Source organism: Acomys minous (genome assembly GCF_964271855.1).
Source record: "Acomys minous genome assembly, chromosome: 18".
Classification (NCBI taxonomy): domain Eukaryota; kingdom Metazoa; phylum Chordata; class Mammalia; order Rodentia; family Muridae; genus Acomys; species Acomys minous.
In genome coordinates this window covers 67,816,120-67,839,491 of record NC_140501.1, presented here as the reverse complement: position 1 = coordinate 67,839,491, position 23,372 = coordinate 67,816,120, and the positions used below count along the sequence as shown (strand labels likewise).

Here is a 23,372-nt window from a genome sequence, read left to right as displayed (position 1 = left end):
AAGGGATGTTAAGTTCCAGTAAAGGAAGATTTTCATCGCTCCGGCCCGAGAACAGGTGAACCAGATTTGAAGCAATGACCAGGGAAGGTTCATAGACCGCCCTCTGAAAAAATTCCCCAAGAAGGTCGGCTACTGGGCAGTATTTACCGGGCAGACACCAGGGGGTAGCAACATCTCACTCTCTTGCCTTCTGGTCAACTAATTACAAGGAGACCAGAGAGTCTAGCTTAATTGGTAGGTTGGAAATAGCTCCAGGGTCCTAGCCGGTTGGTCAAAGGGTCTCCCCTCCCGGAATTCTGTTTTGACCCTATGAACCAGAGGACTCTTCTTATCCCTATGAATTAAGTTTCGCCCTTCTCCAGACCCACAGGAGAAAGGGTAGAGTTTAGCATTCTGGGGTGAGAAGAGGGGGGGGGCTACCCTCTCCCCCTGCTGTTGCAACCTCAGCAACCGGTATCCTACACCACGCGTCTTCTAAACCCTCTAAACGGCAATGGCAACGCCTTCACACCATTCCTGGAAACTGGGTAGCTTTCAGACCGCCTCCCCAAATGCCCACCTTTTGGACCAGTCCGCTGTGACTCAGAAGCGGTGCAGGGCAGCAGCTCCTTGCTGTGCTAAGTCTCTCAAGCCCTTCTGGGAGACCCCACCCGGCCTTCATTTTCTGTACAGAAGAGATGATTGCAGTTTGTCTATGGGGCAGAAGGGGTGAGGCTAGAAATGTTTTAAAGGAACCTAGCCCCTTTTGTCTGTAAAGTAAGATAATAGTCACCTCTAAGAACCCTAACATGCGGGCCACTATCGCTCTGCAACAAGAAGGAAAGATCTAGCTAGCATCAGTGGCAAAGCCTGGGGTCTAATCCAGGAGCTGCGGCCTCCCCTTCTCTATCGGAAGAGCAACAAGGGTATACGGTACAGAAAAAGGCAGCGAGGAGCAACTCCAAACGCGCCCCCAGAACCCTACAGAGGGATCCTGACCCCGGGGGCCCAAGCCCCTCAGCCATGACGCCCTCACCCCCAACGCCAAGCCTTTACTTCTCCGCAATTCCCCACATCCTCCGCCCTCCTCAGGCAGCACACTGGAGCCCTTTGTAGTCGCCTGAAGGCTGGAGACCCAAGAAGGTAGAAAGGGAAGAAGGGCGGGCAAACGCCCAAAGCTTGGGGGAATACCTTAATTTCCCCGGCTTTCAGCTCTACCTAAAGGGAACCAAAGCGTGTGGGTCGATCTGGGCCCCAGGACCTTGCCAAGCCTGGCCACCGATGGGAGAAGCTTCCTGAGCCTTAGAGGTGGAAGAAGGCTTCTGGCCACCGGGCCACCTTGGACCTAGGCGGGCCCAGGGTCCCGAGCCGAGGCTGAATTGATCCCGCAGAGCAAGAAGACGCGGGAAACCCGGGGCGTCCTCTGCTGGGCGGTTCTCGGAGGGGGCGGGGCGGGCTGGCAGCACACTTCTAGGGGAGCGGAGGCGAGGCTTGCGAAGAGGGGGGTGGGGGGGCTGTCTCGGCTGGGGTCCCGTGCTGGGCGGAGCGGTGCAGGCGGCCGTCTCGGCCCTCCCTGGCGGGGCCCCGCGGCCTGGGCGCCCCAGCAAGCGGGCAGAGCCGCGGTCCCGGCGAGCTGTCCTGCTGCTAGACCCAGCGAGACTGAGCGCCGGGAGGGAGGCGGTGGCTGACGCGCCCCGCCCGCCCCAGAGTCCGACACCTCCCGACAGCGAGCCATGGTGAGTCCAGCGTAGCACCCCAGTGTCCCCTCGGCCTTCGCGCAGCCCGCTTCGGGCCCCCAGCCCTGTGCCTCCAGTGCCCGCCTAGCGCTGGTAGGAGCTTCGGAGACTCTCCACCCTCCCATCCCCCCTTCATTTCTTCGATCTGCCGGCCCGCTGCCTGTCCAGTCCCCACCGAGTATTGCCGTGACCCTTTCTTTCTCCTCTGCCGCCTCCCCATCCTTCCGTGGTCTTTGCACACATCCCACCCTCGGCCTTCTCGGTCCTGCCCAGTCTTCTTTCGCTGGCGTTTCCCTCCCCCTCCCTAGCCCAGTTTTTCACTCCTGGAGACCCTCTGCGAGTTGGTCTGGCAACAGCCCTGGAAAGGGTACTGTCTCGGGTCATGAGAACTGACCTGCCTGGAACCACCATTTTCCATCCCTGTCCCCAACCCGGTGAGATGGGCCCACCCATCCGGCCCTGAGGGACTAGCCACAGCTGTGGCTGGGCCAGGGCCAAAGGGCATGTCCAAAGGGAAATTCCCTCACAGAAAGGGGGCTGTTTGAGGGTGGGTAGGGGGTGTTCCGCGATACCAGTGGGCGTGGCGTTGCCGGAGCCAAAACCAGACTTTTGGGGACAAAGTTCCCCCTCAGGCATACGCCGCTGCAGGAAACAGAAGCCTGCCTCAGGGCACTCCTGCTGCAGGGAGGGAGCTCCCAGAGCAACAACTAAGGGTACCAGAAGCCCTTGTCAACGGGACTGAACACCGAGCCGGGAACTTTCCAGCCAGAAGTACTCTGAAGAACTAGGGCAGGAGTGGGCTCTGCTAGCGAGGGTGCCCACTGCGCTGGAGGGTGCAGCCTACATCGCTCACTGCAGAGTGGAGGAGGGAGAGAGGCCCTGCCGGGGCGATGGCTACGGAGAGAACCCGGGAAGCATCTCCGTGCACAGGGGGTTGGAGCAAGACAGGAACTAGGCCAGTGAGAGCTGACTCAGTCTCGCTGTGTTTTTTGGTCCTAGCCGACCAGAGAGAGGCCTGGTGTCTTGGGCTCCTGCCCACCTCCGCCTGCTCCAGACCCCTCCTCCCCTCCTGCCGAGGCCGTTTCCTGTGGCTGCGACTCTCGTTCAGCCATGAGCTCACCGCCCCTAATGGGTTGCAGCTGCTTCGCTGCTCAAGCACTAGCTCCCCGGATCCTAACTTCTGAGCCGGGGGGCCCACTCAACTTCACCCCTACCCTTCTTCCCACCCACGTACACAGTCCCGAGAACACTGAGGGTCTGTCTGCTCGCCCACACCTCGGTGCCCAGTTTGTGCGCTGATAACATAGAATGCTGGTCTATGGGGGTGACTGAATACCCTAATCTTCCCAAACAGCCTGGATTAAGCAACTCTGGCTAGAGAGATTTAGGAGTAAAATAAGTACTTTTTTTTTTTTTTTTTTGGTCTTGGGGTGACAGCGAGACCGTCTGCAATAAGTAGAGAGCTGCGTAAATACTGCAGAATACTTTCCTCACTTATAACAAAGACATCTGATAAAAAGGAACCGAAAAAGCCATCTTGAAGGAAATATGGTCTTGCAAAGAAATAGACGCAAGGGCTGTTGTTTAGGGACGAGGTGAGGAAAGGTGGCCCAATGATTCACGTAGGGAGGTGAGTCAGAGTGGGGCACGGCTTAGGCTTTGAGACAGCGGAACCCCCTGAAAGCAGAAGGAAAAAGAAAAAAGAAAAAAAAAACATCAGCTGGAATGCAGGGCATCAGGAGTTCCTCCTGTCTTCCCCAAGAGTTTCATCGAAATCTTTATCTTCCTTCACATGCCTCATCCCAACTCAGTGCAGCCAATGCCACGGGCTCTGGAAATGTTAGAAAGGGATGCTGCAAGACCTGCCACAGCCACAGCCTTCTTGTCTTCTTTTTCTCCCACATATCAACCAACCATCTCTGGGGTGCAGTGGTTTGTGAGTGGGCACACATCCACTTATAATAAAAGGTATCTGGATAGTGAGCTGGAGGGGGGGATCTATTGGCATGCCCCCACCCCCATCCACCAGCATTCTTAACCATCAGTGGTCCTCCCCGGATCACTAAAGGCAAGGACTCAGAGTTTACCCGTGAAGCCATGAAAAGCCTGCGTGTGCACTGACTGGCCAGGCCCCTCCTATCCCTCGGCTCATTCCGCCAGCATTTTCTGATTACTCACTGTGCACATATATGATAGAGGACAGCAGACCAGCCAACTCCCAAGGAGCCATGTTTGCATAATCTCTAGATGCCTACAGCTTGGTATTATCTCTCCCAGGAGCCCGAGCCGGTGGAGGACTGTGTACAGAGCACACTCGCTGCCTTGTACCCACCTTTTGAAGCCACAGCCCCAACCCTCTTGGGCCAAGTATTCCAGGTGGTGGAGAGGACGTACCAGGAGGACGCGCTGAGGTACACGCTGGACTTCCTAGTACCTGCTAAGCACCTGCTTGCCAAGGTCCAGCAGGAAGCCTGTGTGAGTGGCTGTCTACCCTTTTCTGTCAGGCTAATTTCCTCTCACTTAGAGACACTGTCTTCCCAATACTATTCTCCACAGGCGCCCTTAGATCTCACTAGCAAATATCCCACTGATTGTGACTACTCAAATACTAACACATATGCAGGGATCTCCATTTTCCTTAGATATTGACTCTTAACAAATATTGACTCCCCCTTAAAAAAAAAAAAGCTGACCTTTCCAGAACAAGTTTTAAATATTACCTCTTCACGAATGTCTTAAAACACTCCCTCAAAGCCGGGCATGGTGGCGCATGCCTTTAATCCCAACGCTCGGGAGGCAGAGGCAGGTGGCTACCCTGGTCTACAAAGCGAGTCTAGGACAGCCAAGGCTACACAGAGAAATCCTGTCTTGAAAACAAAAACAAACAAAAACAAAAACAAAAAACAAAAAACCCCCAATAACAACAACAACTCACTCCCCCAGAAAAGATTCTCCATTTCTCCAGATATAAAAGACTAAGCGTCTTTGAGTCCTCTAAGATGGTGGCATCTGTTGAGATGATCTGCAAAGACTGGGTCCTTACCTTCCCGCTTAGGCAACTAGCTTTCCAGGAAAGTGTACTTCCACCAAAACATCAACAGTTTCGGTTCTTTCCTCTGACACCTCCTCCTTTTTCTTATCCCCTGGGGGGGGGGGCGGGTTTAACCCACCAGACTTAAGGCTAGTCCTTAAGGCTAGTGTGAACTCATTCTCACAGCCCCCTCCTGCTGGTTTCTTCAGCAGAGGCCTTGAGTATAGCCTCTTACTTGTCTCTCCAGGCCCAGTACAGTGGATTCCTCTTCTTCCATGAGGGCTGGCCGCTCTGCTTGCATGAGCAGGTAGTTGTACAGTTGGCGGCCCTTCCCTGGCAGCTGCTGCGTCCAGGAGACTTCTACCTGCAGGTCGTGCCTTCCGCAGCCCAAGCACCCCGCCTGGCGCTGAAATGTCTGGCCCCAGGCGGTGGGCGGGTACAGGAGCTGCCAGTGCCCAATGAAGCCTGTGCCTACCTATTCACACCCGAGTGGCTACAAGGCATTAACAAGGACCGGCCAACCGGGCGCCTCAGCACCTGCCTTCTGTCCGCACCCTCTGGGATTCAGCGGCTGCCCTGGGCTGAGCTCATTTGCCCAAGATTTGTGCACAAAGAGGGCCTCATGGTTGGACATCAGCCAAGCACACTGCCTCCAGAACTGCCCACCGGACCTCCAGGGCTTCCTAGCTCTCCACTCCCTGAGGAGGTGCTGGGTACCCGGAGTCCTGGGGATGGACACAACGCTCCTGCAGAAGGTCCTGAGGGTGAATATGTAGAGCTGTTGGAGGTGACGCTGCCTGTGAGGGGAAGCCCCGTAGATGCTGAGGCCTCAGGCCTCTCCAGGACCCGCACAGTACCCACTCGTAAGAGTACTGGAGGGAAGGGCCGGCACCGGAGACACCGGGCATGGATGCACCAGAAAGGCCTGGGGTCTCGGGACCAGGATGGGGCACGCCCACCTGGGGAAGGGAGTAGCACTGCAGCTTCCTCTGACTCACCCCCAGGGGCTGAGGCCGACCCAGATGCCATGGTGCTGCCGCCGCCGCCAGTGCCGGAGGCATCTGAGGCCCCAGCAGAGGCTCCTGCGGAGGCCTCTGAATCCTGCCTCCTGTCGGGGGAGACTGGGGGAGGAGTGGGCCAGGGGGCTGAAGGACCACCTGGTACTCCTCGAAGAACAGGCAAAGGAAACAGAAGAAAGAAGCGAGCTGCTGGCAGAGGTGCCGTTAGCCGGGGAGGGGAGAGTACCCCACTCAGCCCCAAGTACAAGGAAGAGGCTAGGCAGCAGGAAGACATCCTCAGTCAGCCCTCACCCTGTGAGCAGGAGCCTGCCGCGGGCAGCCTGGTTAAGGAGAGAGAGGGTTCTGAAAAGCCAGAGTCGGATTCAAAAGAAGAACTCAAGCCAGTGGATGGAAAAGAGCCTGCACCCCCAGAAGACTGTGGGTGTCCAGAAGAGGGGATCAGAGAGAGTGAGCAAGAAGGGTTGGTCCCGGTGTGTGTGGCAGGTGAGATGACAGTGAGGTTCCGGGATGAGGGCCAAGGCAGGCTGGGCCCAGGGAGGGGAATGGAGGGGAAGCTATGGTTACACAGGCAATGGAGTAGAGTAACTCTGCATCTGTCTGCACAGGCTCCACAGGTCCGGAGTGGTTCCCACCTGACCCCCCATCACAGCCCCTGGAGTCTGTGCAGGACATGAAAGGAGACAGCATCCCAGGAAAAAGCCCCCCAGTTTCCATTTTGGATGACCCACTTGTAGCTTGGGACTTGATGGCATCCGGATTCTTCATTCTGACTGGTCAGTGGGCATCAGTGAATCAAAGGAAAGGGGCTGGGGAGATGGCTCAGTCAGGAAAGAGCCTGCTTCTCAAGCTCGAGGACTGAGTTCAAATCCCCAGCGGCTGCATAAGAGCTGGGCGTGGCATAGACATGTGACCTTGGTGCTAGGAAAAAAGGGAAAGGCTGAAGCAGGCGAATGCCTTACACTCACAGGGCCGCCAGCCTAGCTGGACCAGAGATTCCCCAGACCCACTGAGACACCCTGGTTGTGTTTTGTTTTTGTTTTGTTTTTAACTGCTAGCTGGGCAATAGTGACCCACTTCCGAGCACTGTGAATCCAGGACCAGCCTAGTATACAGAGTGAGTTCCAGGACAGCCAAAGCTACCTTATCTCAAGAAAAAAAAAACAGGAAAATGATTGAGAAAGACACCTTACGTTGACCCCTGGCCTCCACATCCATGTATACATGTATACGCACGCACATATAAGTACATGTTAAACACACGGGGTGGGTGATTACTGGCTTTGGGAAAGTGATGCAATTGAAGTGGACTCAGGAGGGAAAAAAAGGGGGGAGGGGAGGTAGTCAAAGATTGCTCCCAGCCAGGACAGCCTGGCCATTTTCTGTCTTCAGGAGGAGTAGATCAGACTGGGAGAGCTTTGCTGACGATTACACCGCCACCTCCATGCCTTCCTGAGGAGCCCTCACTCTCCCAAGAGACCCTGAGCACTACCCTTCGCTACCTGCACTCGCTGCTCAGGTAAGTGTGGCACGCTTCAGCACCCCGGGCGTCAGGAGGACCTGCTTTCCTTCTCGCGGCACTGGCCTACTGCTTCAACCCTCGGATTTTCAAGCCGTTGACCTTGACCATACCGATTCTGGCTTCCAGGATAGCTTGATGATCTTCAAAATAAACACTGCTGACTCTCTCAGTGCTCTGTGACAGTGCTCACAGAGTACTGAGTACCTACTAGACAAACGGCTTGAACTTATACCACTGTAGCACATAGCGTTCTAGTCCTCTGGCCCAGGAGCCGTGTCAATGTAGGTTCCTGGTTGTTAAATTGTTGCTTATTGGGCACATGCCCCAGACACTGACCACTTCCTCATTGCTTCCCAAATATAGTAGTACTAACTTTCAAAGACTGTCAGCACTAAACCAGGTCTATGTTCTTCTTTGTCCTCTCTTTGCTGTCTCCCCAACACACACACACACACACACACACACACACACACACACACACACACGCTCGCGTACCCACACACTCATATGCGCACACTCACATGCGCACACACATGCATGCATGCACACACCCACGTGTGCACACATACACACATGTATGCACGCACATGCACACACATGCATGCATGCACACACACACACACACACATTTGGCTCTCCTTGCCTCCACAGGCCCGACCTGCAGTTCCTGGGGCTGACCATCCTGCTTGACCTTCGGAAGGCACCTCCACTGCCTCCGGCACTTATTCCTGCCTTAAGCCAGCTTCAGGTAATCAGCTTCTTGAGATGGGCGTGTCCCCTAGATGGGCGTGTCCCCCAGATCCTCACTTTTCTCCAGGGACAGCCACTGCGGGCCATCCAACTGTCCATAGCGTAGGGATGGTTTCCTTTGCACTCAGGACTCGGGCGACCCCCCACTCATTCAGCGGCTGGTAGTCCTCATCCACGAAGACCCTCCTGAGGAACTCTGTGGAGTTCAGGTTGGTTCTCCCACCTAGTCCCCTGTCAGTACCAGAGAGGGGAGAGGATGCTTGCTGACCCCTCCCATTGCTTAGAATCACCGGGTGCCCGTGCAGAAAACTCCTGTTTTTATACGTCTACAGGGAGCTGAGTTGCTGTCAGAGAAGGATCTGAAACGAGTGGCCAAGCCAGAGGAGTTACCGTGGGACGTGGGAGGTCACAGGGACCTCTCCCCCAACCACTGGGTAGAGATTCATCAGGTACACTCCTTCAGCAGCACCGAGGACCCTGGGGCTGGAGACGATCCAGCTAAGTGCAGTCTAGGAAAAAAGAGAGACAGGCACAGCCATGAGGCTGGGAAGATGCCACTCCATCCAGCACAAAAAATAAGCTACTCCTGAACCTTGAGCAAATATTGTTGGCCATTGGGAAGATGGGAGGAGTTTGTTAAATTCTTTTTTTTTTTAAATTTACTTTGTGTGTATGAATGTTTTGTCTGCATGTATGTATGTGGCCCACACTTGTGTCCGTTGCCTTCAAAGGCAGAAGGGTGCATCAGATCCCCTGGAAGGACAGAAGGCTGTAAGACACTATGTGGGAGAAGGGAACGGAACCCCAGTCCTCTGCAAAAGGAACCCCAGTCCTCTGCAAAAGCAGCAGTGTTCTTTTTTGTTGGTGGTGGTGTTAGTAGTTCTTTGTTTGGTTCCAGGGGCGGGGGAGGGGGGGCTGTTTGTTTTTGAAGCAGGGTTTCTCTGTGTAGCCATGGCTGCCCCAGAACTCGCTCTATAGAGCAGGCTGGCCTCGGACTCACAAAGCGCCGCCTGCCGAGTGCAGCAGTTAGAGGTGTGCGCCACCACGCCCAGCTGCAACAAGGGCTCTTAACCTGTGAACCATCTTGCCAGTCACCACCCAATTTTTAAAACTCTTTTTAAAGATTTACTTTATCTTTTAACCGTGTGTGTGTGTGTGTGTGTGTGTGTGTGTGTGTGTGTGTGTGTGTGAATGTGTGTGTGGTTGTTCTTAGAGGCCAAAGGCATCAGAACCCCTGAATTTGGAGTTACAGATAGTTATGAGCTAAACTTGGGTCCTCTGGAGACCAACACATGATCTTCTTTTTTGTTTGTTTGTTTTTTGTTTTTTGTTTTTGTTTTGTTTTGTTTGTTTTTGTTTTGTTTGTTGTTTGTCTGTTTTTCAAGACAGGGTCTCCCTGTGTTAGCCTTGGCTGTCCTGGTTTCACTTTGTAGATCAGGCTGGCCTGGAACTCACAGTGATCTGCCTGCCTCTGCCTCCCAAGTGCTGGGATTAAAGGCGTGCACCACCACACCCGGCTCAATACATGATCCTAACTACTGAGCCATCTCCCCAGCTTCCTGCCCCCCAAGTTTGTCAGATTTTTAATATGACATTAAATAATGTGTACTTTCTAGTGGGAGATATTAAGAGCTCATAAAGCCAGTAGAGAAGTGCTTTTAATAGTTCCGTGGGTTTCTAGAAAGTTCTGAGACTTGAGAAGTTGGTTCCACATGGCCTGGCAAGTTACTTCACCTCTCTTCTGGGGATGGTGCCCTTTCTGTACCTGCTCCCTACACCAGTCTCCACAAAGTGCACAATCTTTTACCATCAACTAACTGTGCACGGTCTCAGGTCGCTTCCACCCCTGACCGCCACACTTCTGTGACTCGTAAGTGTGGTGAGTGCTTACGAACAGGGGCATCAACGTGACCGCAGCTGAATGCAAACAGGACTTCTTAGCGTGGCTGTGTATCAGAGGGAAAACAGATGAGCTGGAGGCGGGACTTTGGCAGAGTGCAGACCAGAGGCAAGCGAGGAAAGGAAACTCGCGTCCTAAGCTGTGCCTCCACAAGCACGCTTGGTGCCAGGCTTTTATTCTAGCTTTACTATTGAGTAAAATGAGTTTTAGGCTTTGTGGGCTTGCAACAAAGTCAGAAACGGAACCCAGCAATATTTCAACAAAAGTCTTCAGGAGTCCTGTCTCCATCCTGTGGCCTTTCCTCCTGTTTCTCTCTCTCTCTTTCTTTCCTTCTTCCACTTGTTTGTTTGTTTTTGCAACAGGGTCTCTCTTCCTAGCCCTAGCTGTCCTGGACCTCACTCTGTCGACATTCACAGACATCCTCCTGCCTCTGCCTCCCGAGTGCTAGGATTAAAGGCGTGCACCACCACCCCTGGCCTATTTCTTATCCTAAGCCCTGGCTCTTTACTCCATCTCTGTATTTGGGTTTCAGGAGGTGGCAAGGCTGGGCACCCTGTGCCAAGGTGTGTTGACCTCTGTACGGCAGGCCATCGAGGAGCTGGAGGGAGCAGCAGAACCGAAGGAAGAGGTACGGAATGAGGTGGGATAACAGCAGGTGTGGAAGGGATTGGACCCGGCTTGGTACTCTCCCGTGGAGCTCAAAATATTGCATTGTCTCAAGGAGGCAGTGGGAATGCCTGAGCCCCTGCACAAGGTGCTGGCAGACCCTCGGCTGACGGCACTACAGAGGAACGGAGGAGCCATCCTGATGCGACTGCGCTCCACCCATAGCAGCAAGTATGAGAGATGGGTGTTCGGAGGCAAGTGGCAGGGGGCGTAGATAGCAGAGAGCTGTCCTAAGCCTCAAGTGGCAAATAAGTCTTACTCTGGACACGATACCATGACTTTACACTGATAACTTCCACAACATCCCCGTGTGCTCGTTATGATTGCAAATGAGGACTCAGGAGGAAAGATGCTAAATATCTCAGCCAAGCTAAGGGGAGTTACAGTGCAAATCTGGTTCCCGGTGCCATGACACCTCTGGTGTTTGCATCCCTGAAGATACAAAGACAGAACTGAAAAGCTTGACTGGGCCAGAGGCTCAGTGTCACCTCTCTTCCCCCAGGCTAGAGGGTCCAGGCCCAGCTGAGCTATACCAGGAGGTAGATGAAGCCATTCACCAACTTGTGCGTCTGTCCAACCTACGTGTGCAGCAGCAGGAACAGCGCCAACGCTTGCGTCAACTCCAGCAGGTGAGGAGACTCCCTAGCCTGGGAGCCTAGCCTCTGCGTACTGGCATCTCTGTTCATCCTAAGCCTGAACGCTGTTCTTCCAGTTGGTCACAGAGGGCAGGGACATCTCTCAGCACTAGCAAAAAGGGAGAAGCCACGTTGTCAACCTTCTGTTCGTCTTTGGTCAGGATCACTAGATATTGTGGCAAGTGTTCACCACCCAAAGGGAACTCTGGGAGCAGGGTTGGGATCAGGGTTCTGCCTCTTTAGTGTACAGGTAATAAACGCTTTCGTTTGGGGGAGTGTTTTGAGACAGGACCTGATGTAGCTCAGGTTGGCCCTGAACTCACTCTGTAGCCGGTGCTGGCTGTGAAACTCTTGATGCTTCTGCCTTCACCTCCAAAGTGCTGGGGTTGCAGGCCTAACCATGAAATGATACATCTGGATTGACACAGCTGTCAGCTCCACATTTTGCCGAGACTCCCCATGCATGATCATCCCCCAAAATGGACGGGGAGCAGGCTCTGTCTCTCCGCACCCTTTGGAAGGAGAACACATTGGCAGCCGCTGAGAGGAACCACAGGCTCCTTAAGATCCAAAAATAAGAGTGGCTTCTTCTCTTCTGGACTTGAGAGACTCTCCTGTGGGGAGAGGGAGCTTTAAAACCTGGTCATTTCTCCTCAGCTCCCAATACTGTGAATAAATATCCCATGAACCTGCCTGTGCTGAAGGGGAGCCAGGGCGTTGTGTTCTGAGGCTGTTGCCTATTAGTTTCTGCTGTTCTATGGGGCAGGGGAGGGTGTCTCTATTGATTAGATGCCCACACCCCTATAAGACCCCATTTTGAGAAGAGAATTTGGAGTTTCAACGCTTAGCTTTGGGGTATAGCTCGGCTAGGTGTGAGGTGTTGCTGCTGGGGTGCAACAAACAGTATGGTGCCCAGGAGGGCGGGAGGAGAAGGGGACTCAGCAAAGGACTAGAAGTGGCCACTGTTGGCACGGGGGCAGCCATCTGCGACTTCGCATTTTCCAGTCGCTCCACCTAGCTTCCAGACTTTTCTTCAGAGGAAAAAATTCGGCAAACATTTCAGAACACGTAGGAAATTCCATCCAACTCTACAATAGGGCTGACACCACACACACACACACACACACACACACACACACCATCTCCCGGGTCATCCTGCAGGCTTGGTGCGTGGGTTTCCTGCCCACTACCCAGCAGGGCACAGTAGATGTGGAATTCCTCCTGGTCCTGTTATCCAAGTAACCTTCATCCTCCTGTCTTTGGTTCATATCCATTTTATCTCTTTCCTCATCCTGGTCTTAACCTGGCACACTAACCTGTGTCTCCTGCCAGCTCTGCTTCGTATGGCACTGTACCAAAGATGACATAACCAGTTGCTCATTTAATCCTGGAGGGAACAGTTATCAGTCATTGTTATCAGTCCCACGGTACCAGGGAGATAAGATGAGATGACCAAGGTTCTGTACACTGGGGTGACAGTGACGGCAGCTGAGTGGCTCTGAGCCTGGCCGCTCCGCAGCCTCGCCTTTCTTCACAACCTTTTCCTCGGTCTCAGGTGATGCAGTGGCTCTCTGGCCCAGGGGAAGAGCAACTGGCCAGCTTCACCATGCCTGGGAACTCACTGTCAGCCTTGCAAGAGACAGAACTGCGGTTCCGGGCTTTCAGCACCGAGGTGCAGGTAAGTGTGGGGAGGAGATGGGGGTGTGGGGCTCACTGGGAGAGAATCTGAGCACAGACTCCTTTCTCCAGGAGCGCCTAGTACAGGCCCGGGAAGCTTTGGCTCTGGAGGAGGACGCCACCTCCCAGAAAGTTCTGGATATCTTCGAACAGCGGCTGGAGCAGGTTGAGAGTGGCCTCCATCGGGCCCTACGGCTACAGCGCTTCTTCCAGCAGGTAGGTACTTGCTTCTGAGCTGATTTTCTCTCTTCCGCCTGGGGAGGTTGGTCAGGCGGTTGTGAAGAATGGTACCTTGGAAGCCCATCTCCTTGGCTTTGACTTTTAGCTTGCTCGGGCTGAAGGACTTGGGCCCTGAAGTAGGTCCTCCGAAGACTTTACACGTCGGCTGTGAAAGTACTAGCTCCTCTGTGCCCATGCCATCTCTGAATAACAGGCTTACACTGGAGCAGAGGGAGGATGGATGGGGAGGTGATGGCCCCCGGGGAGCCATTGGCAATGGATGTGTTTGGAAGTGTGTGTTCTCACCGTTTTTCTCCATCTCTAACCTGTTCGGCTTTTGTAGGCACATGAATGGGTAGATGAGGGCTCTGCTCGGCTGGCCGGAGCTGGGCCGGGTCGTGAAGCTGTGCTGGCAGCCCTAGCCCTACGGAGAGCCCCAGAGCCCAGTGCGGGCACCTTCCAGGAGATGCGAGCCCTGGCCCTGGACCTGGGCAGCCCCGCAGCCCTTCGAGAATGGGGCCGGTGCCGGGCACGCTGCCAAGAGCTGGAACGGAGGATTCAGCAGCAGCTGGGCGAGGAGGCCAGTCCTCGAGGCCAGCGACGACGACGGGCGGATAGCGCCAGCAGCGCAGGCGCCCAACATGGAGCCCATAGCCCTTCACCCAGCCTCAGCTCCCTGCTGCTTCCCAGCAGCCCCGGGCCACGGGCAGCCCCATCACATTGCTCTCTGACCCCGTGTGGGGAGGACTATGAGGAAGAAGGCCTTGAGCTAGCTCCAGAAGGAGAGGGAAGACCCCCGAGGGCTGTGCTGATCCGAGGCCTGGAAGTCACCAGTACTGAAGTGGTAGACAGAACGTGTTCGCCGCGAGAGCACGTGCTGTTAGGCCGGGCTGGAGGGCCAGATGGGCCCTGGGGAATAGGTACGCCTCGGATGGAGCGCAAACGAAGCATCAGGTGAGAGTTCGTCTTGTCTAATATGCAAGCTGGAAGGACGTTGTGCTGTTGAGGCTGGTGACTCCTTCCCGTGACACCACTCTGCTTGTACCTACAGTGCGCAGCAGCGTCTAGTGTCTGAACTGATTGCCTGTGAACAGGAATACATAACCACTCTGAATGAGCCAGTGCTGCCACCTGGGCCTGAGCTGACGCCTGAGCTCCGAGGCACCTGGGCCGCGGCCCTGAGTACTAGAGAGAGGCTTCGCAGCTTCCACGGCACACACTTTCTACAAGAGCTTCAGGGCTGCAGCACCCACCCGCTGCGCATCGGGGCCTGCTTCCTTCGTCATGTGAGCAGGCCACCCCCACCCCCACCCCAGCCCCCGGTCCTCTCCGTTCCCATGATCTGCCCTGCTCACCATCCCCCTCCCCCGCTGCTGCTGCTCCCCAACCTCCCTCTCCTCTTGAGAAGTCCCGAGGTCCCTGTACCTCACCTGGGCCCTTGTCTTCAAGTGTTGTGCCGTCGTCACTGTCTCCCCAAAGAGCCTTTATAATAATCTCTGGCGGGCAGGGTGCCCTCTGCTTTTCCCACCTTGGGCTGAGGGGATGGGAGAGGAAATCTGTCCACAGGTGGCTCACCTGGGACCCTCACTACTTCCTTACTGGCACAGGGGGACCAGTTCAACCTCTATGCACAGTTCGTGAAGCAGAGACATAAATTGGAGAGTGGTCTGGCTGCACTCACGTCCTCGGCCAAGGTAACCTTTTCTTCAGCTCTCAGAAAAGTGGGTCAGTGAGATGGCTCAGTAGGTATGGACGTGTGCCACCAAGATTGAGTCCCCGTCCCAGAAGCAACATGGTAAAACAAAACAAACAACAACAAAAAATGACTGGTTAGTTGTCTTCGGCACACATAATGACTGTACACACACTGACTACGCTTTCACACTCTCTCTTTCTGGCTCTCTCACTCTCTCTCCACTCTCTCTGCTCTCTCTCTCTCTCTTTCTCTCTCTCTCTCTCTCTCTCTCTCTCTCTCTCTCTCTCTCTCTCAGCAGAATGAGAAAATGTTTTTTAAGAGAAAGGATCAGAAAGACCTAAGAACTTGCCCCACTTTGAACTCTCAGGGAAAACAATCTTCCATGGATGTACCCAGGGACATGCACCAGAAATCTCCATTAACCTCCCAGGCTAGGAACCAGCAGGCTCTCTTAGCAGAGTACTGAGAGCCAGAGAGGCTGCGCTCTTACCCAGATCTGCCACCTGAGGGAATCTAGGCAAAACACTTGATTCTTGGGCCTCTGTTTTTTTGTTTTGCTTGTTTGTGTGTGCATTTGTTTATCTGCTTGCTTGCTTTGTTTTGTTAAGATTTACTTACTTTTACTTTATGAGTGAACTGTTTGCCTGCAGGTATGTATGTGTATTGTGACTGTGCCTAGTACACAAGGAGGCCAGAAGTGGGTATCAGATCACCTGAAACTGGAGTCACAGTCGCTTGTGAGCTACTATGTGGGTGCTGGGAACTGAGCCCAGCTTCTCTGCAAAAGCAGTAAGTGCTCTTATGGCTGAGCCATGTCGTCAGCCCCTGTGAAAGTGACTGTAAAAGCCAGAGGGCCTAAGTTATTATTACCTGGGCTCCTCTCTAGCACAGGAGAGCTGCAAGCCTGTTAGAGAACCCCGGCCTGGTTTTTGTTCGTTCATTTGTTTGTTTTTAAGTTATGCGTGTTCATCGAGTATGTATGGGGTAGTCATAGGGCAATTCACAGGAGTTGATTCTTGTAACCTTATGGTTTTCTTTCTTTCTTTCTTTCTTTTGTTTGGTTTTTTTTCTTTTCTTTTCTTTTTTTTCAAGACAGGGTCTCTCAATGTTAGCCTTGGCTGTCCTGGAGACTCTTTGTAGACCAGGCTGGTCTTGAACTCAAAGCGATCCTCCTGCCTCTACCTCCCAATGCTAGGATTAAAGGCATGCACCACCACGCCCGGCAACCTTATGGTTTTCTATGCCCATCCTAGCTCTGAATAATGACATGGAGATTTATATTTATTTAAAATAGCTTTAGGCTGGGCTGGAGAAATGGCTCAGCGGTTAAGAGAACCACCTGCTCTTCCAGAGGTCCTGAGTTCAATTTGCAGCAACCACATGGTGGCTCACAACCATCTATAATGAGTTCTGGTGCCCTCTTCTGACCTTCAGGTGTACATGCAAGCAGAACACTGTATATGTAATAAATAAATCTTTTTTTAAAAAAAATAGCATTAGGCCTTAAACTAAGCTGTTGTTTCCAACTAGCTAACCCATTTATCTTTATCTATGTTGAATCTATGTTCTGCCAGGTGGTTCTTTACCTCTGCTCAGTTTCATATGTCCAGCTCCTTCTGTGTCTCCATGGCAACTCCCCTTCTCTTTCTGGTCCCCACCTGGGGAACCCCTCTCTCTCTCTTCTGAGAAGTCCCACTTCCTAATCCTGCCTCCTAATCCTGGCCATCAGCATTTTGTTTTTGTTTCTTTAATTAAAATCAGTCAGGGGCTGGAGAGATGGCTCCGAGGTTAAGCGCACTGTTCACTCTTCCAGAGGTCCTGAGTTCAATGCCCAGCAACCACGTGGTAGCTCATAGCCATCCATCTATACAGGGCTCTGATGCCCTCTTCTGGGGTCCAGGTGTGCATCCAGATAAAGCACTCATATACATAAAATAAATGGATTTTTGAAAAAAATCAGTCAGAAGGTGATGAAGAACAATGTTTACAAAACATTGAGACAGGAAATGCTTCATAAAAATTACAGTGCCTGTGCTGGCAGTAAGCACTCTCTGGGTACAGGAATCAGATGAAGACATCACTCCAGCAGGTTCTGTCTTTCCATCACCTGCATCCCAGGGATGGAACTTGATTCCCAGGCTTGGTGGCAAGTTCCTTGGGCTTCTGGGCTTTCTCTCTGACTTCTACTTTTTTTTCTCTTTAAAAAAAAAACACATTTTTTTTTTTACATTTTTATTATTGGTATATGTGTGTGCGCGCGCACATGTGCATATACACATACATACATGAGTACATACATACATACATACATATAATGTGCAGTGGTGCCCACGTGGAGGTCACAGAACGACCTACATGAGTCACTTCTCTCTTTTTGCCATGTGGGTCATGGGGATGACACTCAGGCTGTCAGGCGCAGTAGACAGCATCTTTACCCACTGAGCCAGCTCACATTCCTGTCCTTGACTTGGCCCCTACCAGCCCCAGCCCCTCTTCTCATCCTCCATTTTGGTTCCATCCTAGGGTTCTCAGGAGAGCAGCCCTTGCGTGCCCCGGGCCCTGCAGCAGCCCCTGGAGCAGCTAGCTCGCTATGCACAGCTGCTGGAGGAGCTCCTGAGGGAGGCTGGGCCTGAGCTGAGCTCCGAACGCCAGGCCCTCAGGGCTGCTATACAGTTGCTCCAGGAACAAGAGGCCAGAGGCAGAGATCTGCTGGCTGTGGAAGCTGTGCGAGGCTGTGAGGTAAGGTTCTGGGCTCCACTGACTCTTGCTCAAACTGTGTTAACTCGGTGGCTTCAGAAACAGCGTGGGCTGGTAACCATAGAAGCAGACCTGAGGTCTAGGGCTCTTTTGGCCCTTCTGTTGCCTCATCTAGAAATGCCCAGCGTCCTCTGTTCTTCCTACATCTGCCTCATGTTCTTCTGTCCCTTTCCTAATTCCTTAAAAAAAAAAAAAAAGATTTATTTATTATTATGGACACAGTGCTCTGTCTGCATGTTACACCTGCAGGCCAGAAGAGGACACCAGATCACATTATAGATGGCTGTGAGCCACCATGTGGTTGCTGGGAATTGAACTCAGGACCTCTGGAGGAGCAGTCAGTGCCCTTAACCTCTGAGCCATCTCTCCAGCCCCCGTTTCCTAATTCTTCTTAAGCCCTGTCTGCTCTACCTTTTTCTGCCCTACCATATTTTCCACAACCTAATCTGTTTCCCACACTGGTTCTGGATCAGGCTGGAAGGTTACTCCTTCTAGGTGAGCAGTTCTCAACATGTGGGTCGCAACCCTTTGGGGGTGGAAAGCCAGGGGTTGCCTTAAGACCATCAGAAAAGCCGGGTGCGGTGGCACACACCTGTAACCCCAGCACTCTGGGAGGCAGAGGCAGCTGGGTCGCTGTGAGCTCGAGGCCAGCCTGGTCTACAGAGGAGTCCAGGCCAGCCAAGGCTACACAAGAGAAACCCTGTCTAGAAACAAACAAACAAAAAAGACAATCAGGAAACACAGACATTTACATTACATTAGGAAGGTTGAGAATGGCTGCTCAAGACAGGCCTACGCGTGCTGGCTCTCTTTCTGTATCTCCAATGTGCAAAGGCTTCCCCACGGCAGGCTGGGTACCACTGTACAGAGCATCTTTTCTCTTCGGACAAATGACTCTGCTACTAGACCCGTGTGCATGAGCAGCGGTGGGCAGGGTCTAGAGTGAGGCTCCCTGGCTTCCTGACAGTGCTGGCAGCGGGTCCATCCGGCCCCTTTCCCTCTAAATCTCTTTCCTTCTCCTTTCTCCAGATAGATCTGAAGGAACAGGGACAGCTCTTACATCGGGACCCTTTCACGGTCATCTGTGGTCGGAAAAAGTGCCTCCGCCATGTCTTTCTCTTTGAGGACCTGCTCTTGTTCAGCAAGTTCAAGGGCTCGGAGGGAGGATCTGAGACCTTCGTTTATAAGCAGGCTTTCAAGGTATGGTATATGCCGCATGGAGTCGGGGATGTTAGGCCAAGTTCTTCTTGAGAACTCAGAATGTTCTGTAAGTTCAATGTCAAACCAAGCCCGGTCTACAGAGTGAGTTCAAGGCCAGCCTGGTCTACAGAGTGAGTTTGAGGCCAGCCTGGTCTACAGAGTGACTTCTAGGACAAGCAAGGCTACACAGAGAAACCCTGTCTCGGAAAAAAAAAAAAAAAGAATCGAATAGACATGTCTTTTGAGTTAGAGGTGGTCCCTGGTATATGAGGAGAAAGACAGCCCACCCCACTCCCCAAAACACACCTCAGTTTCACTGAACTAAATAGAACCCAAGAGGCAGGCCTTGCTTCCGGCATCTAGCCAGGTATAAACATCTGCAGCAACCCATGGTCCTGGATCAGGCAGGTAGAATGACACTAAAGGTTTTCAAGCTGTCCTTGTATTCTTTTCAACTCTTCAGAGGCAGGACAGTGAAAAGGGTCTGTGTTTGGAATAGCACAGACAAGCAGTTGGATCCTGGTACTCTAATAAGCTCTTGAGAAAGTTGCCTGGTGTCTCGGAGTTAGCCTCCTCTTCCTCTCTGTAAATTAGGCCTGCTATGCAGACACTGTGGAGTTGCCTGACAGATGGTGAGCAAATACGTACCGAACATAGACCAAGCTCAACGAAGCACTCGCCAGTGTGCTGCCACCTAATGGGGGAACATCTCCATCTTCAGCCCAGTCTCTCTCTTGTGCCCTTCCTCAGACAGCCGACATGGGGCTGACAGAAAACATTGGAGACAGCGGACTCTGTTTTGAACTATGGTTTCGGCGGCGGCGTGCACGAGAAGCTTACACGTTGCAAGCGAGCTCACCAGAGACCAAAGTCAAGTGGACAAGTTCTATTGCCCAGCTGCTGTGGAGACAGGCGGCCCACAACAAGGGTAATGGGCAGAACAGGAAAAGGTTTTCTGCAGAGTGTGGAGATGGCTTGGGAAACTGTATAGGAGACAGGCCACCTTAAGAAAAGCTTAGTGGTGGTGGTGCATGCTGTTAATCCCAGCCAGGAGACAGAGGCAGGCAGATCCCTGTGAGTTCGAGGCCAGCCTGGTCTACAAAGAGAGTTCTAAGTCAGCCAGGGCTACACAGAGAAACTCTTGTCTTGAAAAAACCAAAGAGAAAGGAGTGGGAATGGGAGAGGGAGAGAGAGGGCAGAGAAAGTCTGGTTTAAAAGATATCGCTGAGACAGAAATTAGCTGTGATGAAAGAGAAAGCTAGAAATGTCCAAGGAACAAGAGCAAATGTCTCCACAAAAAAAGGGCAGAACTGCATACTATCCTGGGGCTAAGAACTGGTGCCACTCACCTGCTGTGTGACCTGGATTAATATCTTTTCTTTGTTGTTGGGTCTTGATTTGGGGTTTTTGTTGTTGTTGTTTTTGTAAATCTGTGAATTGTTCCATTAGTCTGAAGAAAGCATAGTACTTTCTTCTCTGTAATAGGGAGGACTGAGTAGGCAGGCACGTACGGAAGCACTTTACGAACCACAAAACTGTGTAAAAGCACGATGTTTGCTCTGTACTGTCCCTGATGAATGGAAGCTGAGCACTACATGAAAAGTCAGGGCCAGAAAGATGGCTTCACTGGGTAAAAGTGCTTGTCGTGCAAGTATGAGGACCTGAGTTCAAATCCCCAGAACCCACATGAAAGCCAGGAGTACTACAGATATAGGAGATAACAAGAGCATCTGTAATCCCATCCCTCCTACCAAGGAGATGGGAGGCTAAGACAAGAATATTCCCCCAGAAGCTTGCTGGACAGCCAGCCTGGCGTATGCACACCAAAAGGACTAGGAGCATCAGCCTGAAAATATGGTGGATCAACCAACATCTGATGTGTCCTCTGGCCTCCAAATAGCCATGCCTACATTCACACCTAAATGTGCAAACACACACACATCAAGTGCACACACGCATGTAGGGTGGTTAGGAGGCCAAATGGGCAGGAGGAACTATATAGAAGAGAACAGGTGTGAGGTACGTGCCGCGAGTCAAGCCAGGGGAGATACAAGAAGAAAGGAGGGAGGTGGGCAAGAGCTGGGAAGATCAGAGAGGCAACGGGGATGTGCTAACACTAATGCAGGAGAGCCAAGACAAGGTTACAAAGAGTCTCTGTCTTGTAGAACTCCGGGTGCAGCAGATGGTGTCCATGGGCATCGGAAATAAACCTTTCCTGGACATTAAAGCCCTTGGGGAACGGACGCTGAGTGCCCTGCTCACTGGAAGAGGTGAGGCCCAGGGTGCTGGGGGGGGGGGTGCTCCCAGAAGTCAGGCCTTGCAAATGATATCAAAACAATGGGGAGATGTCAGGAAGGATACAGAGTTGTGAGCGGGCATCTCTTTCCAAAACGTGGGACTCCCTGGGAAGGCCTCTGTGAGCTATCCCAGGGAGCCAGGAGGACTTTTCCACACCAGCACCCCACCACCCCAACTCCCCACTCTCTGCAGCCGCCCGCACCCGGGCCTCCGTAGCCGTGTCATCCTTTGAGCATGCTGGCCCGTCCCTTCCCGGCCTCTCACCGGGAGCCTGCTCCCTGCCTGCCCGCGTCGAGGAGGAGGCCTGGGATCTGGACGTCAAGCAGATTTCCCTGGGTGAGGCACCTCTCAAGGGGTGGCCCCCAACCGCTGGGTCATAGTGATGTTCAGGCTGCCTATTGCTGAGCAATTCCTTTTTCTAGCCAAGTAGCCCAGTTGCCATGACAACTACATACAGCTTCCCCGTTGCTAAAAGAGCCTTCCATCTGGTTGCTAGGGAGATGCTTACAGCAGCCTCTTGCTAAGAAGCACTTCTTCTGTACCTTTCTCTCTAGCGCTCCTTGAGTTTCTATGGAAACTGCCTCAGCTTCCTGTTGTACCCTCCTGGTTCACCACGGCAATTCTTAGTTTCCTGTCGCTTCTTCCCTGGTTGCTCTAATGATGCTGCTGACAATTTCCTGCCTCTTGGTAGGGGGGGTTCTCTTGCAATTGGATTGCTATGGTGACTCACAGCTTCCTGTTGCTATGGAGCTTTTTCTTCCTTGCCGGAGGAGCTTGGTTGTTTAAGGTAATTCTTGGGAAGGGTTTTATACCTTACTCTCACCCTAGCTTCCCCTTCAGCCTCAGAAACACTTGACTCTTCTGGAGATGTGTCCCCAGGACCAAGAAACAGCCCCAGCCTGCAGCCTCCCCACCCTGGGAGCAGCACCCCCACTCTGGCCAGTGGAGGGATCTTAGGGCTATCCCGGCAGGTGAGTCCCTGCAGTAAGGCTGGGAGCAGGTGGTCTCTCCTGATCATTTGACAAATTGGGGAGTAGCAGACGCAGATATTCACCTCTCAGCTGATGCTACAGATTGGATTTGTTATCCAGTCTGCCTATCTCCTCTCCCCTAGGCCTGGCTGAGAGGCATCAAGGTCAGATGTCAAAAAGAATCTTGAGAAGCGGGGAAGAGACACACACAATAGAGACTATGTCTAAACACACTGCAATTTCTGTGCCCTCAGAGTCATTCCCGAGCCCTGAGTGACCCCACCACGCCTCTGTGACCTAGGTGAGTCAGCAACCCTTTTCCCCCCCGACATCCAGCATGCCTTCCCGTTTTAAGGACCTTCCTTCCTGACCTCAGGTGTTTGGGATGTCAGTTTCTCACCTGTCCCCAACCCATCTCCTTCTTCTCTCCCGGCTTGCAGAGGAGACCCAGAACTTGGCTGCAGCCCCTTCCTTCTCAGCACATTTTAGGCTGGGATGCCAATGGACATAAACAAAGGACTAAAGCTCTCAATCCCCCTCCCTCTGCTTCCTGGACAGAGAGGAAGGCAAGGACCAGAGCTTTCCCTGCCACTGCTCTCTCTAGCTCTCCCCTGCTTGGTGCCTTCTGCTGCAGGAACCCAAGTGGTGCTGTTTGCTTGCCTTTATGCCCCGGGGACAGAGAAATAGCCCTCTTCCAGTCCCCTCCCCCCCCCCATCCTGTGCAACTGCACACCCCCAGGACTCTGCTCTGCTGACAGCTGGCTTCTGATCCCGACTCTCCCAGAAGATTCATCTCTGCCAGGTTGAATGGAATTCCATTCTGGGGTATCATGGGAAAGGAAGTGTTAGAAGCTATTGGAGGAGATGGGGTGGGTATAATGGACTTTATATATGTAATTACTGTTATTATACTATTGTTATATTAAATATATTTACTCTCACTTTGCCTCCAGAGAGCCAGAGTGGGCCTCTTGGGTTGAGGTGTTTGAGCTGACTTCAGTTTTTCCCTATAATCACTAAGTAGGATTCAGTAAACAAAACCAAGGCCAGGAAGTAACTGTTCTATCCCTCACTGGCCAACACTGATAGTGCCTGAGTGTGGGAGAAACAGCCTCCTCCTCAGAAGCTCCGTGAACTCTCTCAAGTCCCCCCTCCATTCTCGAGGTCGGATGGTCCAGCACAGTCCGATCGTTGTCTAGTGATGTCTTCAGGCCACAGTGCGCACAAGAACTCCTTGGGCTACTTGTTACGAATGCTAACTCTTAGGGACCATGCAGAGTTACTGGATCTGAAGTCTGGGGGGGGAGGGGGGAATGGGG

At 52.8% G+C, this 23,372-nt stretch overlaps 1 protein-coding gene across 3 annotated transcripts; it reads left to right on the top strand.

Moving 5' to 3' along the window:
* Window positions 1-1,493: 1,493 nt before the first annotated feature.
* On the top strand, window positions 1,494-23,031 carry ARHGEF40 (Rho guanine nucleotide exchange factor 40). 3 transcript variants are annotated; one of them, XM_084767336.1, is made up of 24 exons: window positions 1,494-1,715; window positions 3,993-4,190; window positions 4,994-6,248; window positions 6,371-6,538; window positions 7,155-7,281; window positions 7,936-8,032; window positions 8,163-8,243; window positions 8,367-8,483; window positions 10,467-10,562; window positions 10,656-10,771; window positions 11,103-11,229; window positions 12,791-12,913; window positions 12,985-13,128; window positions 13,475-14,085; window positions 14,183-14,417; window positions 14,739-14,825; window positions 17,351-17,566; window positions 18,614-18,784; window positions 19,535-19,712; window positions 20,950-21,054; window positions 21,275-21,418; window positions 21,911-22,053; window positions 22,308-22,354; window positions 22,494-23,031. In XM_084767336.1, the coding sequence occupies exons 1-23, from the start codon at window positions 1,713-1,715 to the stop codon at window positions 22,347-22,349; spliced, it is 4,584 nt and encodes a 1,527-aa protein (XP_084623462.1). In that variant the 5' UTR covers window positions 1,494-1,712; the 3' UTR covers window positions 22,350-22,354; window positions 22,494-23,031. The 3 variants fall into 3 exon arrangements, with proteins under 3 accessions (XP_084623462.1, XP_084623464.1, XP_084623463.1); XM_084767337.1 differs by having other exon boundaries at window positions 1,495-1,715; window positions 21,923-22,053; XM_084767338.1 differs by lacking the exon at window positions 21,275-21,418 and having other exon boundaries at window positions 21,923-22,053.
* Window positions 23,032-23,372: the final 341 nt, after the last annotated feature.

Bases quoted from the DNA above. Each gene is read 5' to 3' on its own strand.
- ARHGEF40 (XM_084767336.1), top strand. The intron at 14,826-17,350 runs GTAACCTTTTCT...GTTCCATCCTAG, and splicing joins CACTCACGTCCTCGGCCAAG to GGTTCTCAGGAGAGCAGCCC. The intron at 19,713-20,949 runs GTAATGGGCAGA...TCTGTCTTGTAG, and splicing joins ACAGGCGGCCCACAACAAGG to AACTCCGGGTGCAGCAGATG.